General features: G+C 59.3%; 6 protein-coding genes across 6 annotated transcripts; 2 read left to right on the top strand and 4 right to left on the bottom strand.

Moving 5' to 3' along the window:
* Positions 1-141: 141 nt before the first annotated feature.
* On the bottom strand, positions 142-1,927 carry BKCO1_2000089 (gaba permease; the record flags this gene model as incomplete). The annotated part of the gene is made up of 3 exons (XM_020272273.1): positions 142-295; positions 351-1,773; positions 1,837-1,927. 3 exons carry the CDS (start codon positions 1,925-1,927, stop codon positions 142-144), a joined length of 1,668 nt encoding a protein of 555 aa, XP_020131189.1.
* Positions 1,928-2,884: 957 nt separating this feature from the next.
* BKCO1_2000088 (mfs general substrate transporter) lies at positions 2,885-5,710 on the bottom strand (the record flags this gene model as incomplete). Its single annotated transcript, XM_020272272.1, has 7 exons — positions 2,885-3,186; positions 3,365-3,640; positions 3,705-3,752; positions 3,835-4,286; positions 4,568-4,917; positions 5,350-5,555; positions 5,623-5,710. The coding sequence occupies 7 exons, from the start codon at positions 5,708-5,710 to the stop codon at positions 2,885-2,887; spliced, it is 1,722 nt and encodes a 573-aa protein (XP_020131190.1).
* Positions 5,711-6,582: 872 nt separating this feature from the next.
* On the bottom strand, positions 6,583-7,185 carry BKCO1_2000087 (prefoldin subunit 4; the record flags this gene model as incomplete). Its single annotated transcript, XM_020272271.1, has 3 exons — positions 6,583-6,775; positions 6,851-6,918; positions 7,030-7,185. 3 exons carry the CDS (start codon positions 7,183-7,185, stop codon positions 6,583-6,585), a joined length of 417 nt encoding a protein of 138 aa, XP_020131197.1.
* Positions 7,186-7,809: 624 nt separating this feature from the next.
* Positions 7,810-9,681, bottom strand: BKCO1_2000086 (kinase-like protein; the record flags this gene model as incomplete). Its single annotated transcript, XM_020272270.1, has 2 exons — positions 7,810-9,485; positions 9,543-9,681. 2 exons carry the CDS (start codon positions 9,679-9,681, stop codon positions 7,810-7,812), a joined length of 1,815 nt encoding a protein of 604 aa, XP_020131198.1.
* Positions 9,682-11,523: 1,842 nt separating this feature from the next.
* BKCO1_2000085 (uncharacterized protein) lies at positions 11,524-12,849 on the top strand (the record flags this gene model as incomplete). Its single annotated transcript, XM_020272269.1, has 1 exon — positions 11,524-12,849. The coding sequence occupies one exon, from the start codon at positions 11,524-11,526 to the stop codon at positions 12,847-12,849; it is 1,326 nt and encodes a 441-aa protein (XP_020131195.1).
* A 3,535-nt stretch (positions 12,850-16,384) lies between these two features.
* On the top strand, positions 16,385-18,355 carry BKCO1_2000084 (protein kinase domain-containing protein; the record flags this gene model as incomplete). Its single annotated transcript, XM_020272268.1, has 2 exons — positions 16,385-16,452; positions 16,501-18,355. 2 exons carry the CDS (start codon positions 16,385-16,387, stop codon positions 18,353-18,355), a joined length of 1,923 nt encoding a protein of 640 aa, XP_020131196.1.
* Between the last annotated feature and the right edge of the window lie 1,856 nt (positions 18,356-20,211).

The following is a 20,211-nucleotide window of genomic DNA, read 5'->3' as shown; positions in this document are numbered from 1 at the left end:
GCGTCGCTGCGCCGATCCCTGCCGTGCGCGGGGTAAGGAGCACGTTGTTGGGGGAGGGGTGCGGCCTCGCCACTGCAGTAGTGCACTCTTCGATGCATTTCTCTAGGTAGGCTAGCAGCTCGCTTCGTTCACTGTTTCGGTTCAGTCTTGATGCTGGGTGGGACCGCTCTCCTCATCCCCGGCCTTGTTGCTCCCGGCCTCAACGCCTTCGACCTCCAGCCCCTCCTCCCTCAGCGCCTCCTGCTGCGTCTCCGACAGCGCATCCGCGTCGAGCGTCATCTTCGGGCCGGTGAACCTGCAGTGGGGGTTAGCCGTGTCGTCCAAACAGCAGCACTGAACCAAAAACTCACCACTTGCGCGCGTCGAGGAAATAGTAGGCCAGACTGCCCAGCCAGACGATGCTGTTCACCACGACCGTGTAGTTCATCTCGTCCGAGGTCGGGTTGGGGCCGCCGGTGGGGAACATGGACAGGAAGATGCCAAAGACCAGGAACACAATGGCCAGCCAGCCCAGCGGCGCGCTCAGGCGGCCGGTGTAGAAGGGCCCGGGCTTGAACTTCTTCTGGCCCCACACCAGGCGGCAGAAGATGGGGGTGCCCCACGCGAGGTTGTTGGCCGCCACGGCCAGCGAGAAGACGGCCGAGGCGGCGGCGGCGCCGATGAGGGTGAGCAGGCCCAGCAGCGCGGCCAGGAAGACACAGCCCCAGACGGCGCGCAGCGGGATGTAGCCAAACTTCTTGCTGATAGGGCGGAAGAAGGCCGAGAAGGGCAGGGCGCCGTCGCGCGAAAACGCCCACGACTGGCGCGACGCGGCCACGGTGATGGACAGGCCCATGAGGAACTGCACCACGAACATGAGCGTCATGAAGCCCAGCGCGCCCTTCTTGCCCAGCGCGTCGTAGTAGATCTGCGCCATGGGCTGGCCAAAGGGCGAGTTGACCAGCGAGTCCAGGTCCGGGCTCATGCAGGCGGCCAGCACGATGCAGATGACCCAGCCGAACAGCCAGCAGCTGCCGATGGACATGAGGATGCCGTAGGGCACCGCCTTGGTCGCGTTGGCCGCCTCCTCGCTCATGTGCACGCACGAGTCGAAGGCGCCGATGGTCCAGATGGGCGACAGCCAGGCCAGCATGAAGGCCCAGCCCGTCGGCCACGTCGTCAGGTTGGCCGTCTCGGCGAAGATGTAGTGGGCGTCGTTGCGCTGGCCGGCGCGGCCGATGGGCAGGGCGATGATGGTGGCCAGGATCAGCACGAAGTTGGCGGCGACGAAGACGGTCTGCAGCTTGCCCATGATCTTGGACAGCGTCGACGCCAGCACGCCGTGGCACAGCACGCAGCCCAGGAAGACGGCGTAGATGACGCCGTTGGACGGCTGCCAGTTGCCGTCGCGCGCGATGACCACGACCGACAGCAGCATCAGCGAGAAGCCGTAGTCGATGGAGCACAGCCCGCCCACCAGCCCCAGCGTGTTGCTGTACCCGACCAGGAAGCTGAGCGCGTTGCGCGTCGACGGCGACGCAAAGTAGTGCGTCCACCAGTACAGCCCGCCCGACGTCGGCATGGCGCTGCCCAGGTCGGCCATGGCCAGCCCGACCACAAAGATGAACATGGACGCCAGGAACCAGCCCCACACCAGCCCGGCCGGCCCCGCCGGGATGCTGTACGCCAGCGTGCTGGCAATCGACGGCAGCAGCCCCATGATGGAAAAGGCAATGCCGAACACCTCGATGAGCGTGAAGTTGCGCCGCAGCTCCTGCTTGTAGCCCAGGCTTGCTGCGTCCCCCCGCGTTAATTAGCAGACACTTATAAACCCTCTGGCTGCACGCGCTTGCTTACCCAACACGGCCGCGTCTTCGTTGCTGGCCAGCCCCTCGGCCACGGCCACCGACGAGGCCCGGCGTTCCTTGTCCGGCATTGGGTCGGCCATTGCGTTGCGTCGACGTCAGGAAAGACAGCTGAGGAGTGCGATGCAGCCGGGCTCGGCGCATGCTTGCTATACCTACTTTAAGTAGGGCCAGCAGCTGTGGCACCTCCCCACCCTTGTGCAGCCCGCCGCCGCTATCAGACGCCCGCCCCTTGTCTAGCTTCCGCTCGAGACGCGCGGAACAGTGGGCGCACAGGGCTGACGATAAGCAGCGGATGAGAGGTACATAGCTTTGGCCATTGCCGGAGCCAAGCTCTGTCAAGCTTCATCGCATGCGCATGCCGCCTCTGGTTGTGCGACCGCACTTATGCTGCATACAGCTCCCTGCGCCGCGGGGCGCCCTGCCGCCTAGCCCAGCTCGGGAGCCGGCGAGATTGAGGAGAGATACGACGTACGTCCTTATCAGCACGCACTTGCCTATCGCCCTTCTCCGCACCACGACCCCGGCCTCGAACGGGGCGCGGGCTGAGCCTTGTGCCGCCTCCGCTCGCGTCGACCATCCCTCTTCGGTTAGCCACGATCCGATGCCTTGACCTCTGGAACATCCCACGTGATGATGATTGCCTTGTCTCAATCTACCTGTACTCTATCGCCCGCCGGCTTGACTGCTGTCGACGAAGTGAATCAACCCTGCGCCCGTATCATGCAAATTGGAGCTCTTACCCTTCTCGTCTCTTGCTTTCCGTCCGCTCCCTATCAACCCCCCAAGCGACCGAGTTCCCTACAACTCTGCCCCGAGCAATGCTTTACTGGCCATGCGTTGTCGTCTCGCCATTGCTCAAGTCCCAAGCCACATCTCACGTCACACCAGTCTAACCCATATATGCCATCTCGCACCAATCTCCCTCACTCTCCCCCTCAGCTAGCCTCAGTCGGCCTCAAAAGCCTCCATATCTCTCTCTCGCCCTCTCCCTCTCCCAGCCCTCTCTCTCTCTCTCTCTCTACATACCCCCAGCTCAATCACACCGTCCCCTTCTCCCCCTCCCCATCCCCATCCCCGTCCCCATCCTCCCCTCCCCCCTCCTTCCCCAACTCCCCACTTGCACAAAACCCGCTCCGCGCACGAATCGCGTCCCCGAACCGCCAAAACGCAAACGGGATGGCGCACAGGGCGAGGGTGACGAAGCCGAGCAGGCTGCACGCCCAGGCCACGCCGAGCGCGGCGTACATGGGGCGCGCGGCGAACGGCAGCGCGGCGCCGAAGACGCTGCGCGAGGTGCCGGCGGCGGCCATGGCGGACGCGGCGAAGGTGGAGTACGCGTCTGTATTTTGGTGTAATATATGGCCGTCTCCCCGGGAGGGGGGAGGGGGGAAAATGAAGGTGGTTAGAAATGGGTGGGAAATAAAAGGGGGGAGGGAGGGAGGAGGGGAGAGAGGGGCGGGGCGGATATATATATATATATATATATCGCTCGACTCGCTCACTGATCACTCACTCACCGACGAGATAGTTCAAGATGGCCATGAAGCACAGCAGGTAGCCGACGCCGAACGGCACGCCCGCGCACACGGGCACCGCCCAGTGCGTCGCGCCCGTCGCCGCCGTCCAGCCCGCCCAGAAGAGCGAGACGACGATGAAGGGCCCCGCCGCGCACGCCAGCGGCAGCCGCCGCGCCTCCTCGCTGCGCGTCCACGCCGCGTTGCGTCTGCGCGCGCGCGCGAGGAAGGTGTCGTACCAGAGGTAGATGCCTGAGGCGATGACGGCGCCGATGCCGACTTTTTTTTCGTGTCAGTGTTGGAAGATAGGGGGGGAGGATGCATGGGGAGCTTATATACTCACTTGGGAGGAAGGTGAGCCCGACTTCGCCGGGAGTGAAACCGTATGTGTCTGCCACGGTTTGCGTCAGCTTGTGGGAGTCGATACGGGCTGGAGGAGGGAGTAAGAGAGAAGAAGAAAAAAAGACACCCACCTCCAAACATGATCGGATACGCCTGAAAGAACATGTAAAACACGGCATACACAAACGAGAGGTACAGGCACGAGAACAGCACGATCCACTCAAACAGCATCATGCGAATCGGCCGGGTCAGCACCACCGTCGCCACGTGCCTCCAGTCCCTCGGCTCCAGCTCCATGGGCGCGAAGACGTTCTGGTCGCCACCGTTCGCGGCCGCCTCCTTGCGCATCCGCCGCGCGCGCCTCTCGAGGATGACGGGCCCGTACGTCTCGGGCGTGGCGAGCAGCGGCACCCAGGCCGCGCCCGCGATAATCAGGCCCAGCCAGAAGGCCCAGCGCCAGCTGACGGTCGAGATGAAGCCCGAGGCGATGGGGCCGATCAGCGGGCCGAAGGTCGTCGTGGCCATGAACAGCGCCATGGCGCGGCCGCGGGAGGTGGGGTCGTTGTAGACGTCGGCGATGATGCTGTATTGTCGTTCAAGTGCCCGAATCAGGTCACAGATGGTCAGTCAAGAGCTCCCGTCTTTTTTTTTTCTTTGAACTGCCCGTCTGCCCGTCTCCCATCCCACTTCGTTTTTGTTCATCATTTCGTTCAAGTAAATGTGATGGTGCCCCCCGCCCCGTTTAGGAACCATGCACTCGATATATAAAATATCGGAAAGCCGCATAAGAGACAGACAGACCGGCGCAAAACAAAACAAAAAAAAGAGACAAAAAGAAAAAGAGACAAAAAAACCTTCACTCACCCACCCGTAACGCTAATCGCACAGCTGCCCGGGATCCCCACCAGCAGCCGGAACACCACCAGCGCGGCGAACGAGTCGGCCAGGGCGCACGCCATGGAGAAGACGGTGAACATGGCGAAGGCGACGACCATGACGGGCTTCCGGCCGTACCACTCGCTCAGCGGGCCGAAGATGAGGGGCCCGACGACGTAGCCGACGATGAAGATGGACGTGGGCAGGACGAGCTGTGCCTGGTTGGTGACGTGGAAGTACGCCGAGATGTCGTCGATGGCGCCGGCCGCGAGTGAGGACGAGATGGTGCTGTTCATGACGCAGGAGATGGTGGAGAGGAGGGGGACGCATTTCTTTTTCTGTGGGGGGGTTTTTTTTTCGCTCATTAGTTGTTGTTGTTAATTTTTCCTTGCTGAAAGGGGACTAAGGGAGGGAGAGGTTCCGCCATCTCTTTTTTTTTTTTCCCTATACTGCTCTACAAGGGATTTGGATTATGGCGGCATCTCGATGAGCGTTGTTTATCCCCCCAAAAAAAAACATGCACTTGACAATATTTCACACCGACGCCGGCACGGCATAGAGCAGCCTTGACTTCACAGCCTCGTGCAGGTTGATCTTTGCAGGGACACAAGATGCACATCAAGGAACCAACAGCCACCGCCCCCAGACACCTTTCTCCCGTTGTAATCACCACAGAAGCCATGCCAGCTCCTCTGTCGGTTCGCCGGAAAGGAAGAAAAAAGAAAGCAGGCATGGACGAACTACAAGCTCGGATCCGCAACCAGACTTACCCCAGGCCACTGAGTCGGATCTTCTGGATCGTTCTTGCCGAACGAAACGATCCTCCTCTCAGCTGCGTCGCCGCTCTCGCTCGTGTCATCGTCCGCTGGCGACGAGGCGCCGGATTTATGGTCCATGTCATCGACATCGAGTTGCTCTTTCACATCGTGGGCGTCGACTTCCATCTGTCCTGGCGGGGCGTATGGAAGGATGTGGACTGGCGTGCGTGTGCTCAGTATATATCTCGCGCGGTTTCACCAAGTCGGCAAGACGACAACACGTACGGTGCGGGGGGCCGGTGTGGGCGGCGGCAATGCCGTTGTCGGCATCGTGGTTGGGAAGATGATGGGGGGTTGCAGCAGGGCGCGACATCTGGGGCGGTGGATCGTTTGTGGGCTCCGAGAAGAAGAGGCTCTAGAAGCAGGCATCAAGAATATGGGAAAGCAGCAAACGCCCGAGAGGATGACGAAGGAAAAGAAGTCACGGTCTCAGAGTATGGCAGGCGAGGAGGACGGGTGGAAGGGAGACATGAAACTAGGGAGCTGGGCGGCGTAGAGCTTCGACATCGGAGCAGCAGCACGCGGTTTGCGTGATATTTGGCGTGGCCAGTGACGGGGAGTCTGAAGGACAGCGACTGGCGGTCAACCTATGAAGCGATCATCCAGCACCTCGGGTAGGCGGAGAGCGAGCCGGCGGGAGATAGAGAGGCGTGCAGACGGCCAGACGCATGCAGCAGCGGAGCTCTGGTGAGTCGAGGCTTTGAGAGGCGGCGGCTCGGTGCATGTAGCGGCCTCGTCTGGCACGGCACAAGGCCCACAGCTGCGGCAGGGCGGGCGATCGCGCTCAGCACACGAATGGGTGTCGTCCTGATGACACGCGCTCCTGGCTGCATGAGGAAGCAGCGGCTGGGGGGCGCCGATTGCGGGCGTCGGCTATGACGGCAGCTAACCAAACACCGCGCTCCAGGCTGCGCTGAGTAATAGCCGGAGCCGGAGCGGGGGTGCCTTGTTCCCCGCGCTTCGCGCCTGTCTGCAGTCTCGCGTTGACTGCGGCAGCCCATGTTGATGTTGTGCGGGCCTGGCTGTTCAATAACGATGAGGCTGAAGCGTCGCCTAAGTTACGAGCCCGACATCGGAGAAGCGAGACCATTATTATTCTTGAATCATCTTTTGCATTCCTCGAACTTCCCCGCCCAGAGACGGGAGTGGAAGGTCAAACCCGACCGTTGACTCGGTCGACGTTTTCTACGTCTCGAGGTTGATGCTGCGGCCGAAGCGCGCGTACAGGGCGACCTTGAGCTCCTCCATCTCGTCGCGCACCCCGCTCAGCTGCTCTTCCAGCTTGGTGACATCCTTGTCGATCCTCTCAGTCGAGTCCGTCAGCAGCTCCAGCACCTCCGGCTGCGGCAGCGCCATGAACGAATCTCCGACCTTGTACCTGCAGTGCGCCCAAAATCACGTGATGCGTGAGCCCTCGGGAGAAACGTAGGGGGGAAACAAGAACAGCACATACGGCACCTTGTCCTCCTCATCCACGAGCTCCAGCTCATTCGACACTTCCTCCAAATCTTCCTTGTCCTTCTGTGAAACTGGTCAGTCAACCGCAAAAAAATGAAAAAGAAATTACACATTTTTCGCTGTTAAAAAAAAAAAAGAGAGAGAGAAACGCTCCCCGCCGTGTGAGTGACGTACCTGTTTCGCCTTCAGCTCCTCCTCCAGCACCTTCTCGCGCTGGTGCAGCCGGCTGAACCGATTGATCTTGTCCTGGTCCTCGCGCCGCACCTGCACCTCCTCGCCAGCCGAGGCTTCGTCTTCGCGCGAAAGCTGTGTTTCGTCGGCATTAGCCATGCGATGCGTCGCGTGTGCCCCTCATCGCGGGGCCCCCAACATGCGTGGTTTGCGGCAGGGGAAAACGCACCATGCGACGGTTCATCTTTTGGACTGGCTGCGTCTCGAGGTGAGAGGATACGTGGAGAGATGTGCGTTGTCAGAAGAGAAGGAGAGGCGATGGGGCGATGTGATTGGGTTTTGCGACTTCCTCTGCGGCTGCGCTTCGCGTTGGCGGTGCAGCACAGGATTTGCACGCGCCGTTCCAGTTGTCCACTCCGGCCGCGACTTTTCCATGCCCACCACCACCTCCGCCTCCCGCCAATGCTTCTTACCCCCACACCCACCCCACCAAACTATAGTAATCTGCTTCGACGTCACTCGGATTTTTACCTATGCTGAGTTTATCTCGAAAGCTAACTTCACCCCGTTTTGCGATTGTCCAACACAACAAATTCACCTAGTACTTCTTTCCACCCCCCAAAAAAAAGTCACGCCGAAACTCACAGCCATCAAGGAATACTCACTTCATGACCGTCTAAGAAAACTAAAACACCTTCACCAAAACAGCTACGCTCATCACCTCCCCCCACCTTCCCAACCGCAAACAGCCTACCACGATCCCCCCAGCCTCCACCGCCACCTTCACCCCTCCCAACTCTGATCCCACATCAACTCCCTCTCCACCGCCAGCCGCAGCCTCTCCCCTTTCCTCTCCCTCCGCCGCCACCACCACCACCGCCTATCCCCAACCTCGCGGGCATCATCACCTCCACCACCGCCTCCACCACCACCATAGTCAGCATCGACCCGATACTTCTCCTCTTCCTCCCCACCCATCAACCACCCCATCGCCCTCTCCGCCCGCACCGGCTCCCTCACAAGATCCCAGTACAACCGACTCCACGACGCGCGCTCGGCATAAAACTCGCCATCAAACAACGACGACGCCTCTTTCCCCCCCTCACCGCCGCCGCCGTCGCCGCCGCCGCCGCCGTCGCTCGCCATCCGCAAAACCCACAAATAACTCCTCAACGCCCCCTTCACATCCCTCATCCGGCAGTCACCATCGCCATCATCCTCGTCCACCGCCCACCCAAACCGCCGAAGAAAAATTGGCCGGCGGCGGTCGCCGACGACGCCATTCCCGCTGACCCGCCCAAGGCTGGTGAAGACCCATCGCAGCTGCTCCTCGTCCTCCTGCTCCTCCTCGTCCCCTTCCTCGTCCTCTTCGTCCCCTTCCTCTTCTTCTTCTTCTTCTTCTTCTTCTTCTTCTTCTTCTTCTTCTTCTTCTTCTCCTCCTCCTCCTTCTCTTCTCCCCTCGCCGTTTCCGCCACCATCCCCATCACGGTCGCGACGGCCGTGATGATGACGGACGACGGAGATGCTGCGAGGGCGGACGTCGTTGTGGCAGTAGCCCCGCTTGTGCATCGAGGCCAGCGAGGCGAGCAGGTGGATGAAGGCGGGGCGATGGAGGGCGTCGGCGGCGGAGGGGGAGGGCGGCGGTTGTTGTTGTGGTGGTGGTGGTGATGATGTGGAGGAGGAGGATGTGGAGGAGTGGTTTCCGCTGCTGGCGGTGTCGCTGACGTTGCTGTCGCCGGATTCGGACGGAGCGGGTGGAGAGGACGACGACGACGAGGAGGAGGACGAGAATGACGTGGTAGCGGCGAAGTAGTCGACGAGGGGGGTGCCGGCGGCGGCGGCCGTCGTGACGAGCGTCCAGCGCGGCGTGGTCCAAGACGGGAAGAGGGGGCGGAGCAGCCGCGCCATCGTGGAAAGGAGCGAGGCCGGAGTCCCGGGCGGGGACAAAGGGAACGGAGAGAAGGCGGGCTCGAGGGCGACGAAGTAGTCGCGTGCTGGGACGAGGCCGCTTATTTTGCCGTGGCGGCCCTGCTGGTGGCGCGTGAGGTTGTCGCGTCGTCTGCTTGCTTCTTCTTCTTGTTGTCCTTCCTCTCCCTCGAGGCCGGCCAGAAGCAGCGTGGCGGCTATCTCTGTCGGCCAGGTGCTCAGCTCGTGGCAGAAGAAGTCTATCCAGGGCGGCGACATCCGCTGCAGTCCGCCATGGTGGTGGTGGTACGACTTCACCACCACCTGGGCGCCCGTGTGCATGTCTCTGTAGAGGGCGGTATTGGTACTTCCTCCCTCGCGGCTTCGGCCGAGGTGGCGCTGAAACTCATAACGGTTGTCGAAGCGGTTGGCCTTGGCGATGCGGATGGGTTCCTTTGGCTGGAGGTGCAGAGGAACGGATGGCGTGCCGTCGTCGCCGAGTTCCAGGAGTTCGGAGGCATCGTTAAATGCTGATGGTAGGGCCTTCTCGTGGCCTTTTGATCAGAATACGTTAGCAAAGCTACATGATATATGCAGCGAGCGGCTCATACCTGCGATGCAAAAGAACACTGCTGCTAAGAGAGCCCAGATGATGACGTGAGACAGCCTTAACCGTCCTACCATCAACGAGAGCCCGGCGAAAGGACGGGCCCTGTTCCGAATCATGGGCGGCCAGAGTATCTTTACCATGGCTTGAAACAATGAAGCTCCGCTTCGGGCAGAGTGCAATTGGTTGAGCACTGCATCTCGAAGATGGTGTTCGTCTCGAAACAAAGGAAGATCACGAGGAAAGTGCACAAGGAAAGTGCACTGCAAATTGTTGAGAGAAAGCGCGACCACAATGCTGGCTGCCCTCTCTGCTCATGCTACCACACAAAATGTACAGCCGCGATTGTCGGGCTGCTTGGGTGCTTGCAGCATCTCTCGAAAGAGACCAAGACACAAAGAATGGAGCGTGACCGTGGTGCGTCGGATGTGCTAATACAAGGCCCACTGCTCCGATGTGGTCAGCGCCAAGAACTGGGCACTGCTCCCTCCCAGATAATTTGCATGGATGTATTCATGGTCCATCTGCGACACGACCCTATATGTTTGGCATAGCAATGGCCCTTTAAGAAAGGAAGGTGTTGTGCAAGTTGGGCTCTACTGGGTGGGGGCTGAGGTAGATTGAGGTGGCTGTGTATCAGTTGGGTGAGTTCACTACCGACCGGGTGGGAAGTGGCATCCTTGACTGGCAAAAGCTCGGATGCCGCAGGTGCATAAGTGTTCGCGCAGACTGCCGGGTTTCGGCCCATAGACGAAGAACCGGGATCATGTCTGTTTATAGAAGGGTACCGACATGCCAACACGCTGGTTCGGGGCCATGAAAGCGTGTTGGCACGGCGCGGAGACTGAAGTACCTAGCGGTTTGCCATGTTTGACAGCGTGTCGCGATTCGAGCTTGGCGGAGAGTCAGTCCAAAACGGGAGCTTCAGGTCAGCGGCTGTTCTTTTGGGAAGAAGGTGGATGGGAGGCTTTTTTAGGGCCCAGCGGCGGGCTGGTCCCGCAAGGCCAGAACCATGCACCCACAAACAACGGGAGGCTATGTCGGCAATACGAGAGTGCCTGGGCGGGTGACATGTATACCTCTGCCGACTACGGGTTGAGCGGCACGATGGTTGTAGGGCGCAGCCGAGGACAAGCCCTTGGCGGCGAGTGAAGGCATCAGCGCCATGGTCGTGACAATGGACGCTGGCGGGTTCGAGGTTTTGTGCTGCAGGCGCAGCGAGGGCGTGCAGGTTCGTACGACGGACATGGGGGTTGAAGAGGGAGATGCGGCAATGGCGGGCCTGGCGATGGCGTCATACATGGAGCACAGAGACGGGCGACGAGCACGAGCTAGGAAAGAGTGGCGGCGATGATTTGCTGACTGCAGACCGGTAGGTGTTTCGAAGGAAGAAGTCGGCCTGTGAGAGCCTGTGACGGATAGGCCAGGCGGCAGTGGTGCATTAGACTGCGGGCAAAGCCAAAAATAAGAGGTCGGGCGGGGCGCGGCGCGGGCTGATTCGCCGGCACAGCCCCCGCGCGCACGCCGGGACGGGCTTTGAGGATCCGCTTCTGTGTAGCTGAGCGCTGGGCTGCGCTGGGCTGCCCAGGGCCGCCCTGTGCTGACAGCTTTAAACACCCAGCGCAGCGCCCGCTCCTTCTCACGTCTCTCTGGCGACCTTCGCGACTGAAAACCACCGTGGGAGCTGAGCGAGAAAGCGAGAAAGCGCGACGCGAGAGCCGAGCACACGGCAAGCGCACGTCCGCACCAGGCAGCCAGGTGGTCTGAGCGTGCCGGCTATCGATAAGCAACGCCCTGTCCTGGTACTTCTCCCACTCCGTCACTCCGCCCTTCGGCCCTTCGGCCCCGCTCTGCCTGGGGTGCTTCGTCCGACCACTGCAGACCGGCCATGGAGCTCATTATGTATAGCCTCGCTGACGCTCAGCTCAGCCCTCAGATGACGCATCCCCGTCCTGCTGGCCTATCCTGTCTTATAATCACCAACCATGCCCGTGCCCGTCTTTGAGAAGATCCGCCGCGACCCGGACGACGACGACGACCACGACGACCACGACGACGAATATCGAGAGTCTGTTGCGGACGCCTGGGAAGAAGTCACATCCTTGCCAGCCGTTGTCACCATCATGGGCACCCACCTCACCCTTGACAGCACTGGCATGCCGTTCGGCCTGAACACCAAGAGACCCCCCGACTTTCTGACCACTGCCACAACCGCCAAAACTACTCCCGCGCCATCTTCAGTTCAGTCGACTTCGATCGAGATCACGCAGTCAACCAGTGTTGCCGTCAGTCGCCCGAGCGAAGTTGGATCCGGCCCAAACGCGGCTTCCTCAGCCACACATGGCGCACCAACCTCAACGACGGCTTCGGATCCTGTAGCAAACAATGCGAGTTCTGCAGCGAGTACGTCTTGTGCCACTTCTTCTGCTGTGGATGGACTACCGAACGGCGCCGCCTGGCCGTCGAGCACTTCAGGTTTTAATGAGAACAATGGAGGAGTAACAATGCCATCAGATCCCAATCCAGATAACAACCAAGCCAACTCCGGCGGCGGCACGCCTCTGGGACTCATCTTAGCCGGCGTCATAATCCCCATCCTGGTCGTCTCGTTGCTCGCCTTCGCCGCCTTCGTTGTCATGCGTCGCCGGAGGCAGAGGAACGCACAACCTACGCTGGCCCAAGAAGAGATGAAGCTTCGTCCCGGCAGTAGCGGCGACGACGACTACCACCCTCCGCCCGTTGCCGTCATCCCTGTGGGATCTTCTCCGCCTCCGATGATCCGCGAGCCCTCCCCGCCGCAAACAGCAGCGGCGGCGGCGGCGGCGACACCTCCAAGAGCAGTGACGCCAGTCCCAGCACCGCCGCCCGTCATCGTGTCCGCCATGAACCCCGCGAACAACTCTTCCTACTTCACCGGCATCGACACGTCCGAGGCGCTCTCCATCCGCACAAACTCGGTCCGCAGCAGCGGTCCCCCGCAGCGGCCCGCCGGCTTCATGCTGGACGGCGAGTTCCACGAGGAGCCGCCGCCGCCCTACCGCCCGCGCAGCGTGCCGCCCATTTCCCGGGACTCGAGTATGCGCACCGCTAACTATCGTGGGGTGGCTGACTGTGCTGGAAGCATCCGACTTGCGAACGACCATCACGAGTCGCCGCAGCACAATCCGTTCGCGGACCCGTCGGATGACGGCATCTCGGTCATGTCCGAGGCGCCGATGAATCCGTTTATGCGTGACGACGAGGATCGCCTCTCCGTGGTCTCGGATATGTCGTATCAACAAGAGCCTGTGACGGTGCACCAAGGCGTATGAGTTTAAAGCATTCTTTTTTGCATAATAATCCGGGGACTATCTTTCCCGATCTGTTTTTCCAACCCGTTCCTCTTCCTTCAGTCGGCGGTTTTGTTGGACACAGAAAATTCTAGGAGAAGCATGCTGGTAGCTGATCATTTATTCCTGGGACAGAAGGCGAGGCGTTGGCTGGTGTATTATTTCCTTTCCTTTTTTTCCTTCCTCTCTTCCGGCTGTGGGTGTGAGGGAAACATATCCGTGCTGCAGATACGGATGAGGGCGTTCTGATTGACGGAACAGAAAACCCAACACGTGCCTGGTGTATGTGTGTGGGACTGCATACGCCCCGTCGTCGTGACGCGCCGGAATTCGGGATGTTGATAACATGAGCATTCCAAATATCCCACTTACTCTTTCACTGCTTATGCCGTCAATCAATCTGTCATGGCATTGGGAGGGGAAAGTTTGGGACCAGTCCCCCCCTCCCCGCCGCCGCGTGCTCGGCTACGCCACGCCCGATCCCGGTGCTAGAACGGTCTTGAACGCTTCTGGATTTTTTTTTTCTTTTTCCAAACGTTCAATCTTGGTTGCGCCGTCGCCTTCGGGAGAGGCCAGCCAGCAACTGCCGGATTGAAGGAGATCAAGGCCAGAGGCTGACGTGACCCACTCATGCGCCGCGGCGGGGCGGCTGACATACGTCGGCGTGCCAGCGAATCTGCGGCTCCGAGGTTAAACGGGAATAAAGAAAGCCGATAGTGGCAGTTGCTCTGCTCCATTTGCGTATTTTGCCTGGAGAATGGCGGAGTGCCGCCTTTCGTGCTGACGTAGGCGCGGTCTTCCAATGCTGCCTATTCCGGTGCGGTCCCGCTTCAGGCTCTTCTTGATGCGTGTGAGCCTGCGCGTATGATGTGCTGGCTGGTAGCCGCCGCCACAATGGCGAAGTTGCACACTGTGGCGCTGGGGTTTTGATCCTGGCCGCTTCAGTGTCTCCTCAATGGTTGGCATCTATAGTAATGCCGTCAGCAAGATCAACAGCGGCCTCGTGATGTTGTAATTTTTATACCCGCCAGTATAGCCGGAAAATCCAATAACCATCATCACTTGATGAGAAGGGACTCAGTGCATTTTCCGTATCGATGGTGATGTGGCCACTGAACACAGCAGTATTATCTTCACAGCTATTCCCAAGCACTCGGAGAAGACGTGGTCCTCAGTAGAATAAAAGAAAGATCTGCTGCGCGAAGTACTATACACTTGATAGCGGACTCACAGCCGCGCCTAACGGACGCCGTTTCCGCCCTGATCACCATCGCCGTCATTTGTCGCTACAATCCCCTCCTCCGCCTCCTCACCACCACCACGAAAGAAACTCCAATCCCCCATCGCCCCCGCCTCAGCCGTCACACCAACCAGCCCAGCGCTGCGCACAGCCGAAGCGCCCCGTTCCCCCGCTACCACCGAGTCCAAGACCGCCCCAACGCAAGCCGAAAACCATTAGTCAATCTCTCTCTCTCTCCCTTTCTCAGAATAAAAAGTGGCGGGCCGACAATGTAGAACGTGGAATGTCGAGGGAGGCGAAGGCGTTGGTTGGTGATGAAGTCGGCCGTGGGAGGAAGCTGCATGATGTGGGGAAGGTAGGTCAAGCGTGGGCTAGATATTCCATTTTTACGTGCACAACTCAAAGATGGTCTGCTATGAGAGCTAACAAAGTAGAACGAAGCGCAATGAATCACGCGAAAAGATATCAGGAGAAGCAAACGTGAACTGTTGACGGGTTGTGCTCAAAGTCTTCTGCACCACGTTGGACCTTTGGACCTTTTTTGCCGTCCCCAACATTCATTGCGTATCATGAATTCTTGCGACAATACTGGATTCTAGCAGGTACAGTTATGCTTCACGAAGAGGAGAAGGCAATATCTTTACAAATAAAGATTGGGAGAGTACTGCATATCATGTCACTGTGCGCAGCGACTGCTTCTCCCTGCGCCACCACATTGTGTTCGTCACCGTCATCAATGTCATCAGAGACGGGAGAAAGTCAGGCTCAAAGACGGCCAGTAGGCAGGTCGGATGGTCGCGGAAGCTGTGGCATGTAGTGCAAAGACAGAAGCACGGCAGCAGAGGACGCGCGCCAATGTATAACCTACCCGAGAGTGACCAGAATTGCGAGCGGCACAAGCTCATCAATAAGTTGGGGTTCAGGAATGAAAGGGTCTGAGGTGTTCCTCAGGGCGCCAAGATGGGACGAGGAACTTACCGATACCAAGCTTATCGGAGGCGATTCGGCGCCACCAAATGAAGAAGGCGGCAGAGGGAGATAGTGTTGGCTGGGCTGCAGGACAGAGCCAAAATTGGAAGGCTGAGTGAGGCTTGTTTCAGATAGTCACATGGCGAGTGACTTGAGTCGGCGTGTACAGCAGTCGAGATAGGGCTGGGCCGAAGCCGATCAGGCAGAAGCAGCGCCGTCGTCGAGACAATACTAATCCAGAGGGCGGGAGAGAAATCAAAGAAGTGAAAATAGCACAGACCCACCACACAGCTGCTCCGTGTGACCGCCGCTCTCTCCCCGCAGCATTACATCAATAGAGCAGCGAGTCGTGGGATCAGCAGGTCCGGGCAGCTGTTACGAGAAGCAGAGAGTCAGATCCGGGGCGGCCAAGAAGGGCGGCTAGCCGAAGACGGCAGTGCTATGGGCTGGTCCGCGGCGGCGCGGGAGGCAAGCGCATTCCAAATTGCGCGCGGTCGGCCGGTTGCGCAACGTCTCACCGGTAGCCATCCAAGTGGCAGCCGGAGCGTTGCGGGCTGGGCTGGCGGCGAGGCGGTCGGTGTCGCCCGGGTGCGATAAGGCTGGCTGGCTGGCGCAGAAGGATCCAGGCTGCCCCACGCCGTGACGCCCGCCGCTTCGTCGCCAGCAGCGCGCGAGTGATGAGGATCAGCCTTCGCCTGCAAACACCGAGTGCGGCGGCGCGCGATCGACAGACAGGCATGGCCGTGGCTCCAGCGCGCCGCCATGTGGCATCCATGCCCGAGTGCCGTCGCTGTCAGGGCCCACGCGCGCCTTACCCATTGTTTCTTGGGCCCGCCAGCCCTCAACGGCGCCTTGGCTGCAAACGGCCGCTGACTCTTGCACTCTTCAGCGATGCTTCCTCGCACCGCTGCACGCCGCTTCGTCTCCAGCAGCGCGCCCGAGCAGCTGCCGCGGCACAGCCAGGGCGCCATGGCAGCACGCGACACGGTGTGACAGCACGGGGGCGGCCGGCTTATCAAGTGCGCCATCAACGGCGGGCAGCTGAGGCTCGGTGGGCCCGGCTTGCAGGCGCCTATAGCCCCGGCCTCCCACGCCGTCATTGGCACCCCGACAACGCCAATTTGCTCCCTGCCCGCCAATGACTCCCGGACCCCCGCTGCGCAACACACGCAGATAAACTCCAGCATCCCTGCCGCCTCGCCGCCCCCATCATGTCTCCATACAGCCATGCTCGATTAAATCCCCTTCGAGCCCACGCCCACGCCCAGCCCCGAGTACCGCCGCAACCCCACACCCTTCCCCAGGACAATGGGCTCCAAAAGCGTCACCAATGTGGTCACCCAGAACTCAATCGCCCTCAATGCCTACATCTACGGGTCAGTTTCCCCCCTCACCTAACCCTACGCCCCCATTGACCCTCGCAGCTACGCCGGCCACTCGCTGGTCACTCCCCACGCCCCTCTGCAGCAGCTGTGGTGGACCCAAGAGCGCATTGATGCCAAAGTCACTGCCGACTTCGTGGCTTCTCGCCTGCGCAAGGACGAACGTGACCTGCTCACCCAGCCTCTGGCCTTTGGCGATGGCCTCACCGACGACACCTACCTGGAATGGATCATGGAGAAGGCGAGGCGACTGTTCTTGATCCTGTGCGAAGTCGGCGCCCCCGACCAGATCTTTGGGGTCATCGACGATTCTTGGGACGACGAGGACCTGCCTATTTCCCTGGACAACGTCGAGCGCCTCGCTCTCTCTCGCAAAAAGGACGACCAGCTCAACCGGAAATTCTACCAGACCCAGTTCACCTTCCTACTCCGCACCCTTAGCCGCGGTGCTCACGTCGACTATGGCCCGAACGAAGTCATCCCCATCGAGCACGTCTACAAGCTGCCCCCCGCCGCTGTCTTGCAGCACTGGCCGCGCATCCACTTCCCCCAGAAGCCAGACCATGTCTTCGTTCGTAGACGCATTTCTTTCGGCGAGGACGCTGAGCTAGAGAAGGATGGGTTTTTGAAGGACATCGCCGCCGCTCAGGAAATCCATCACGCCCATATTGCTCCGGTCTGGGCCTCCTACACGGCCAAGGGACATGGTTTTGTCGTCTCCTCCTTCGTCGGACAGCATACCCTCAGATCCTTCATTGACCACAGAACACCGCCCCTGTACATGAGACTGTCCCTGCCCGAACGTCGCGCTCTTCTCTTGAATTGGATGCATTGCCTCGCTGATGCCGTGGCTACAATGCATGGCCACGACGTCACTCACGGGGCCATATTGCCATCCAACATTCTGATTGACGACCACGGCAGCGTAGCCTTCAGTGACATTGGTTCGCTCAAGTCACTGCAGCGGGACAAAAAGATAACGCCCGAAGAGATCTACAACTATGCTCCCCCGGAAGCTCACGAACAGAGTCTAGCAAACCTTCTCGCACCCGTGTCCAGCCCGACCAAAAGCAAAAATCGCAGAGCCTCCATGGACAGCAACGCGTCATCCCACGGGTCCCAAGCCAGTACCAAGACAGCAAGAAGGATACACCACTTTGCGAACGCCAGTTTGTCCGCTTTCGATCTTAGTTACAACAAAGCCCCTTCAGAACCGAACACTGCACTTGCGTCCAGCGAAGTTGCAGATGTATTCTCCCTGGGCTGCGTGTTCCTCGACATCTTGACATTCATGATCGAGAAGAAGCCATCGAGTTTCGTCAAACACCGGACCACCAAGCACAAAACACCTGCCAAGAGCGGCTCGCGCAGTGACTCGTCTTTTCACAGCAACCTCGACAAACTTTACAGCTGGATGCAGCACCTCGAGGCCGCCGCCATGGAGCACGAAGAAATACACTTTAGAGCCGTGAAGCCGATGCTCGGGCTCGTCAAGGACATGGTCCAGCCTGTTCCCGAAGCGCGTCCGTCGGCCTTCAGCGTTGCAGGCCGGCTTCGCGATCTTTTGGCCGATCACGCTGGCATGGTAAACCTGCACTGCGAGCCTCATGAGCTGGCAGTGGGACGCCTCCACAGCGGACCCCTGTCCCCCCGCTCGGATCTGCACGCCATTCCTGAAGATGGTGTCGATGATGACGAGTCGGTGGCGGTGGATGACACTTGCACCGTCGCTGATGAGGCCAAACTGCGTTATTCCGTCGCGGATTCCATGATGAGCGATACGACAGCTGTCGGTTCGATGCGCGCCTGGAGCATCCGATCCAAGTCCATCACCTCGGCCATTCACGAGATGCCGATGCCATGGACCAGGAAGAACTCGCGGGATGCGACGACATGAAGCGGCTAGCGAAACAAGTAAGCAACGAAAATGGAGCATGCAGTCAAACAATCGTCCGCAGGGCTGTTTTAGCGCCGGCAGGGCGTCTCGCCACCAAGGCTGTCCTGAAACGGACAGCCAGGCGCGCAACTCGCAGCAGCATCACCTACCACAGGACGGCCATCGATCCCACCGGAGCATCGGGTTATTAGGAGACGACAACTGACATGTCCATCCCGGGCTGCACATGAAGGCCATTTCCGAACTGCAGATGCATCCCTGCAAACACGCCTTGGACAATTCGAACTTTGACTTTTCCATCCCGCGTAGATGACGATGCATATGCAGCATGGTTCCCATTCCCGCTGGTGTTACATGACCACTGCCCTTGGAGCAAGAAACCAGACGTTGCACCCGCTGCATGGCAGGACAGCGCGCTTCTATCCGCCGTCCACTCGGCTGCCATTCCGGTTCTCGTCGGAACTGCGCCAAAAACTTGGATGACGAACCCTAATCTGGCCAAAGAAGGACATGGACGTGGTCTCACAACAGTTCGACCGACGAATACCCAAATTCAACCCAACCTCGTAGCTTCCTTTTTTCCTTTTTTCGAGCAAGCAACTTGAAACCAAACGACTTGCCCCTCTTTTTTCCAAGGACACACTACTGTTCAACGATCGCTATTTTTATTCATTTTTCTTCACCACCGCCTTGGCTGCGGGATCTGAAACCAAGGGCTTCGCGAATCGCACGCCACCAATACGCGTCATTGTCGACGTCTAATTTCTGATGCACTAGCGGGGGTGCGCATGCACTTTGACAAGAAGGCGAAACAATCGCTCCTGCCCCTCAAAGACTATCGCCCAACAAGGCTGGACCCTGCTATTTTTTCCCTCGTGGTTCCTCTCGCCCCTCATGTCTTCCTGGACTAGGGTGCGTGCGCGCATCACAGTAGTGTCTATCTCTTGGACTCTTCCCCTGGCCCGCCCGACCAAGCCGCCCGACGTGCGGCTGGGTCCAGCCAGTTCTTTTTTTTTTTTTTCGCCGTTCGCTTTCTCCTGAACTTTGCCGAATGGAGGGGACCCTTTGGGGGGGCTGCTGAAGAAGCGAGATGGGGTCTTGCGCGAATGGCTCCAAGGAGTAAAGTGCCGGCTCGGCAACCAACGAGCCGGCGACGGCCTAGCCACTAAAGGCATACCTACTACCTATCCAACGAGTTTCCTTTTTTCTTTTTCCTGACAAGAAATTGCGAAAAGGCGCAGCAGCAATTCGACAACGACGACGCCGGGCGCCGGAGCTAACGGACTTGGCAATATACCATCGTTCTATTTTCGTTATCTTTTTCTTTCCTCCTTTCTTCTTCTTTGACGTTTCCTGTGGATGGAGATTTTGGCGCCAATAAGTCTGAGGATGTTGGTTGGTACTGGGGTTGGTCAGGTATTTGGGTAATACGATGCATAGGCGACGGCGCGATCTGTATGCCTTTGGGGTTTGCGGAGGCGCGCCGGTGGGTTGCTGTAGCACAGCACACAGCGCAGCACAGCACAGCACGCCTGTCTTTATCATTCTTTTCTTCTTTTTTTTTCGGTTTCTCTCAGCGCGCGCGTTTGACTGATGACGCTGGATTTTGTTGGTGTTTGAGAGTTGATTGATACCCCCCTCAGCCTGTCTGTCTACTTTTTATCTATTCTTATCTTTGCAATTTTAAGCAGCTTCAGCTCTTATGTGGCCGTTGTCCCGATATTGGGGCCGTCCTGTCTACACATCGTCACTCATCTATAAGCTTCGAGTTGTCTCATGATATCCGCTGTTCAAGGATTCCCAGGACGCTGGCTGCTTTGAAGTGAAGGGCACGGCTTGACAGCATGGATGGAATT

This window comes from Diplodia corticola (genome assembly GCF_001883845.1).
Source record: "Diplodia corticola strain CBS 112549 chromosome Unknown scaffold20, whole genome shotgun sequence".
Taxonomy (NCBI): Eukaryota; Fungi; Ascomycota; class Dothideomycetes; order Botryosphaeriales; family Botryosphaeriaceae; genus Diplodia; species Diplodia corticola.
Note: the sequence above shows the minus strand (reverse complement) of the source record. Positions and strands in the feature narration are given on the sequence as shown.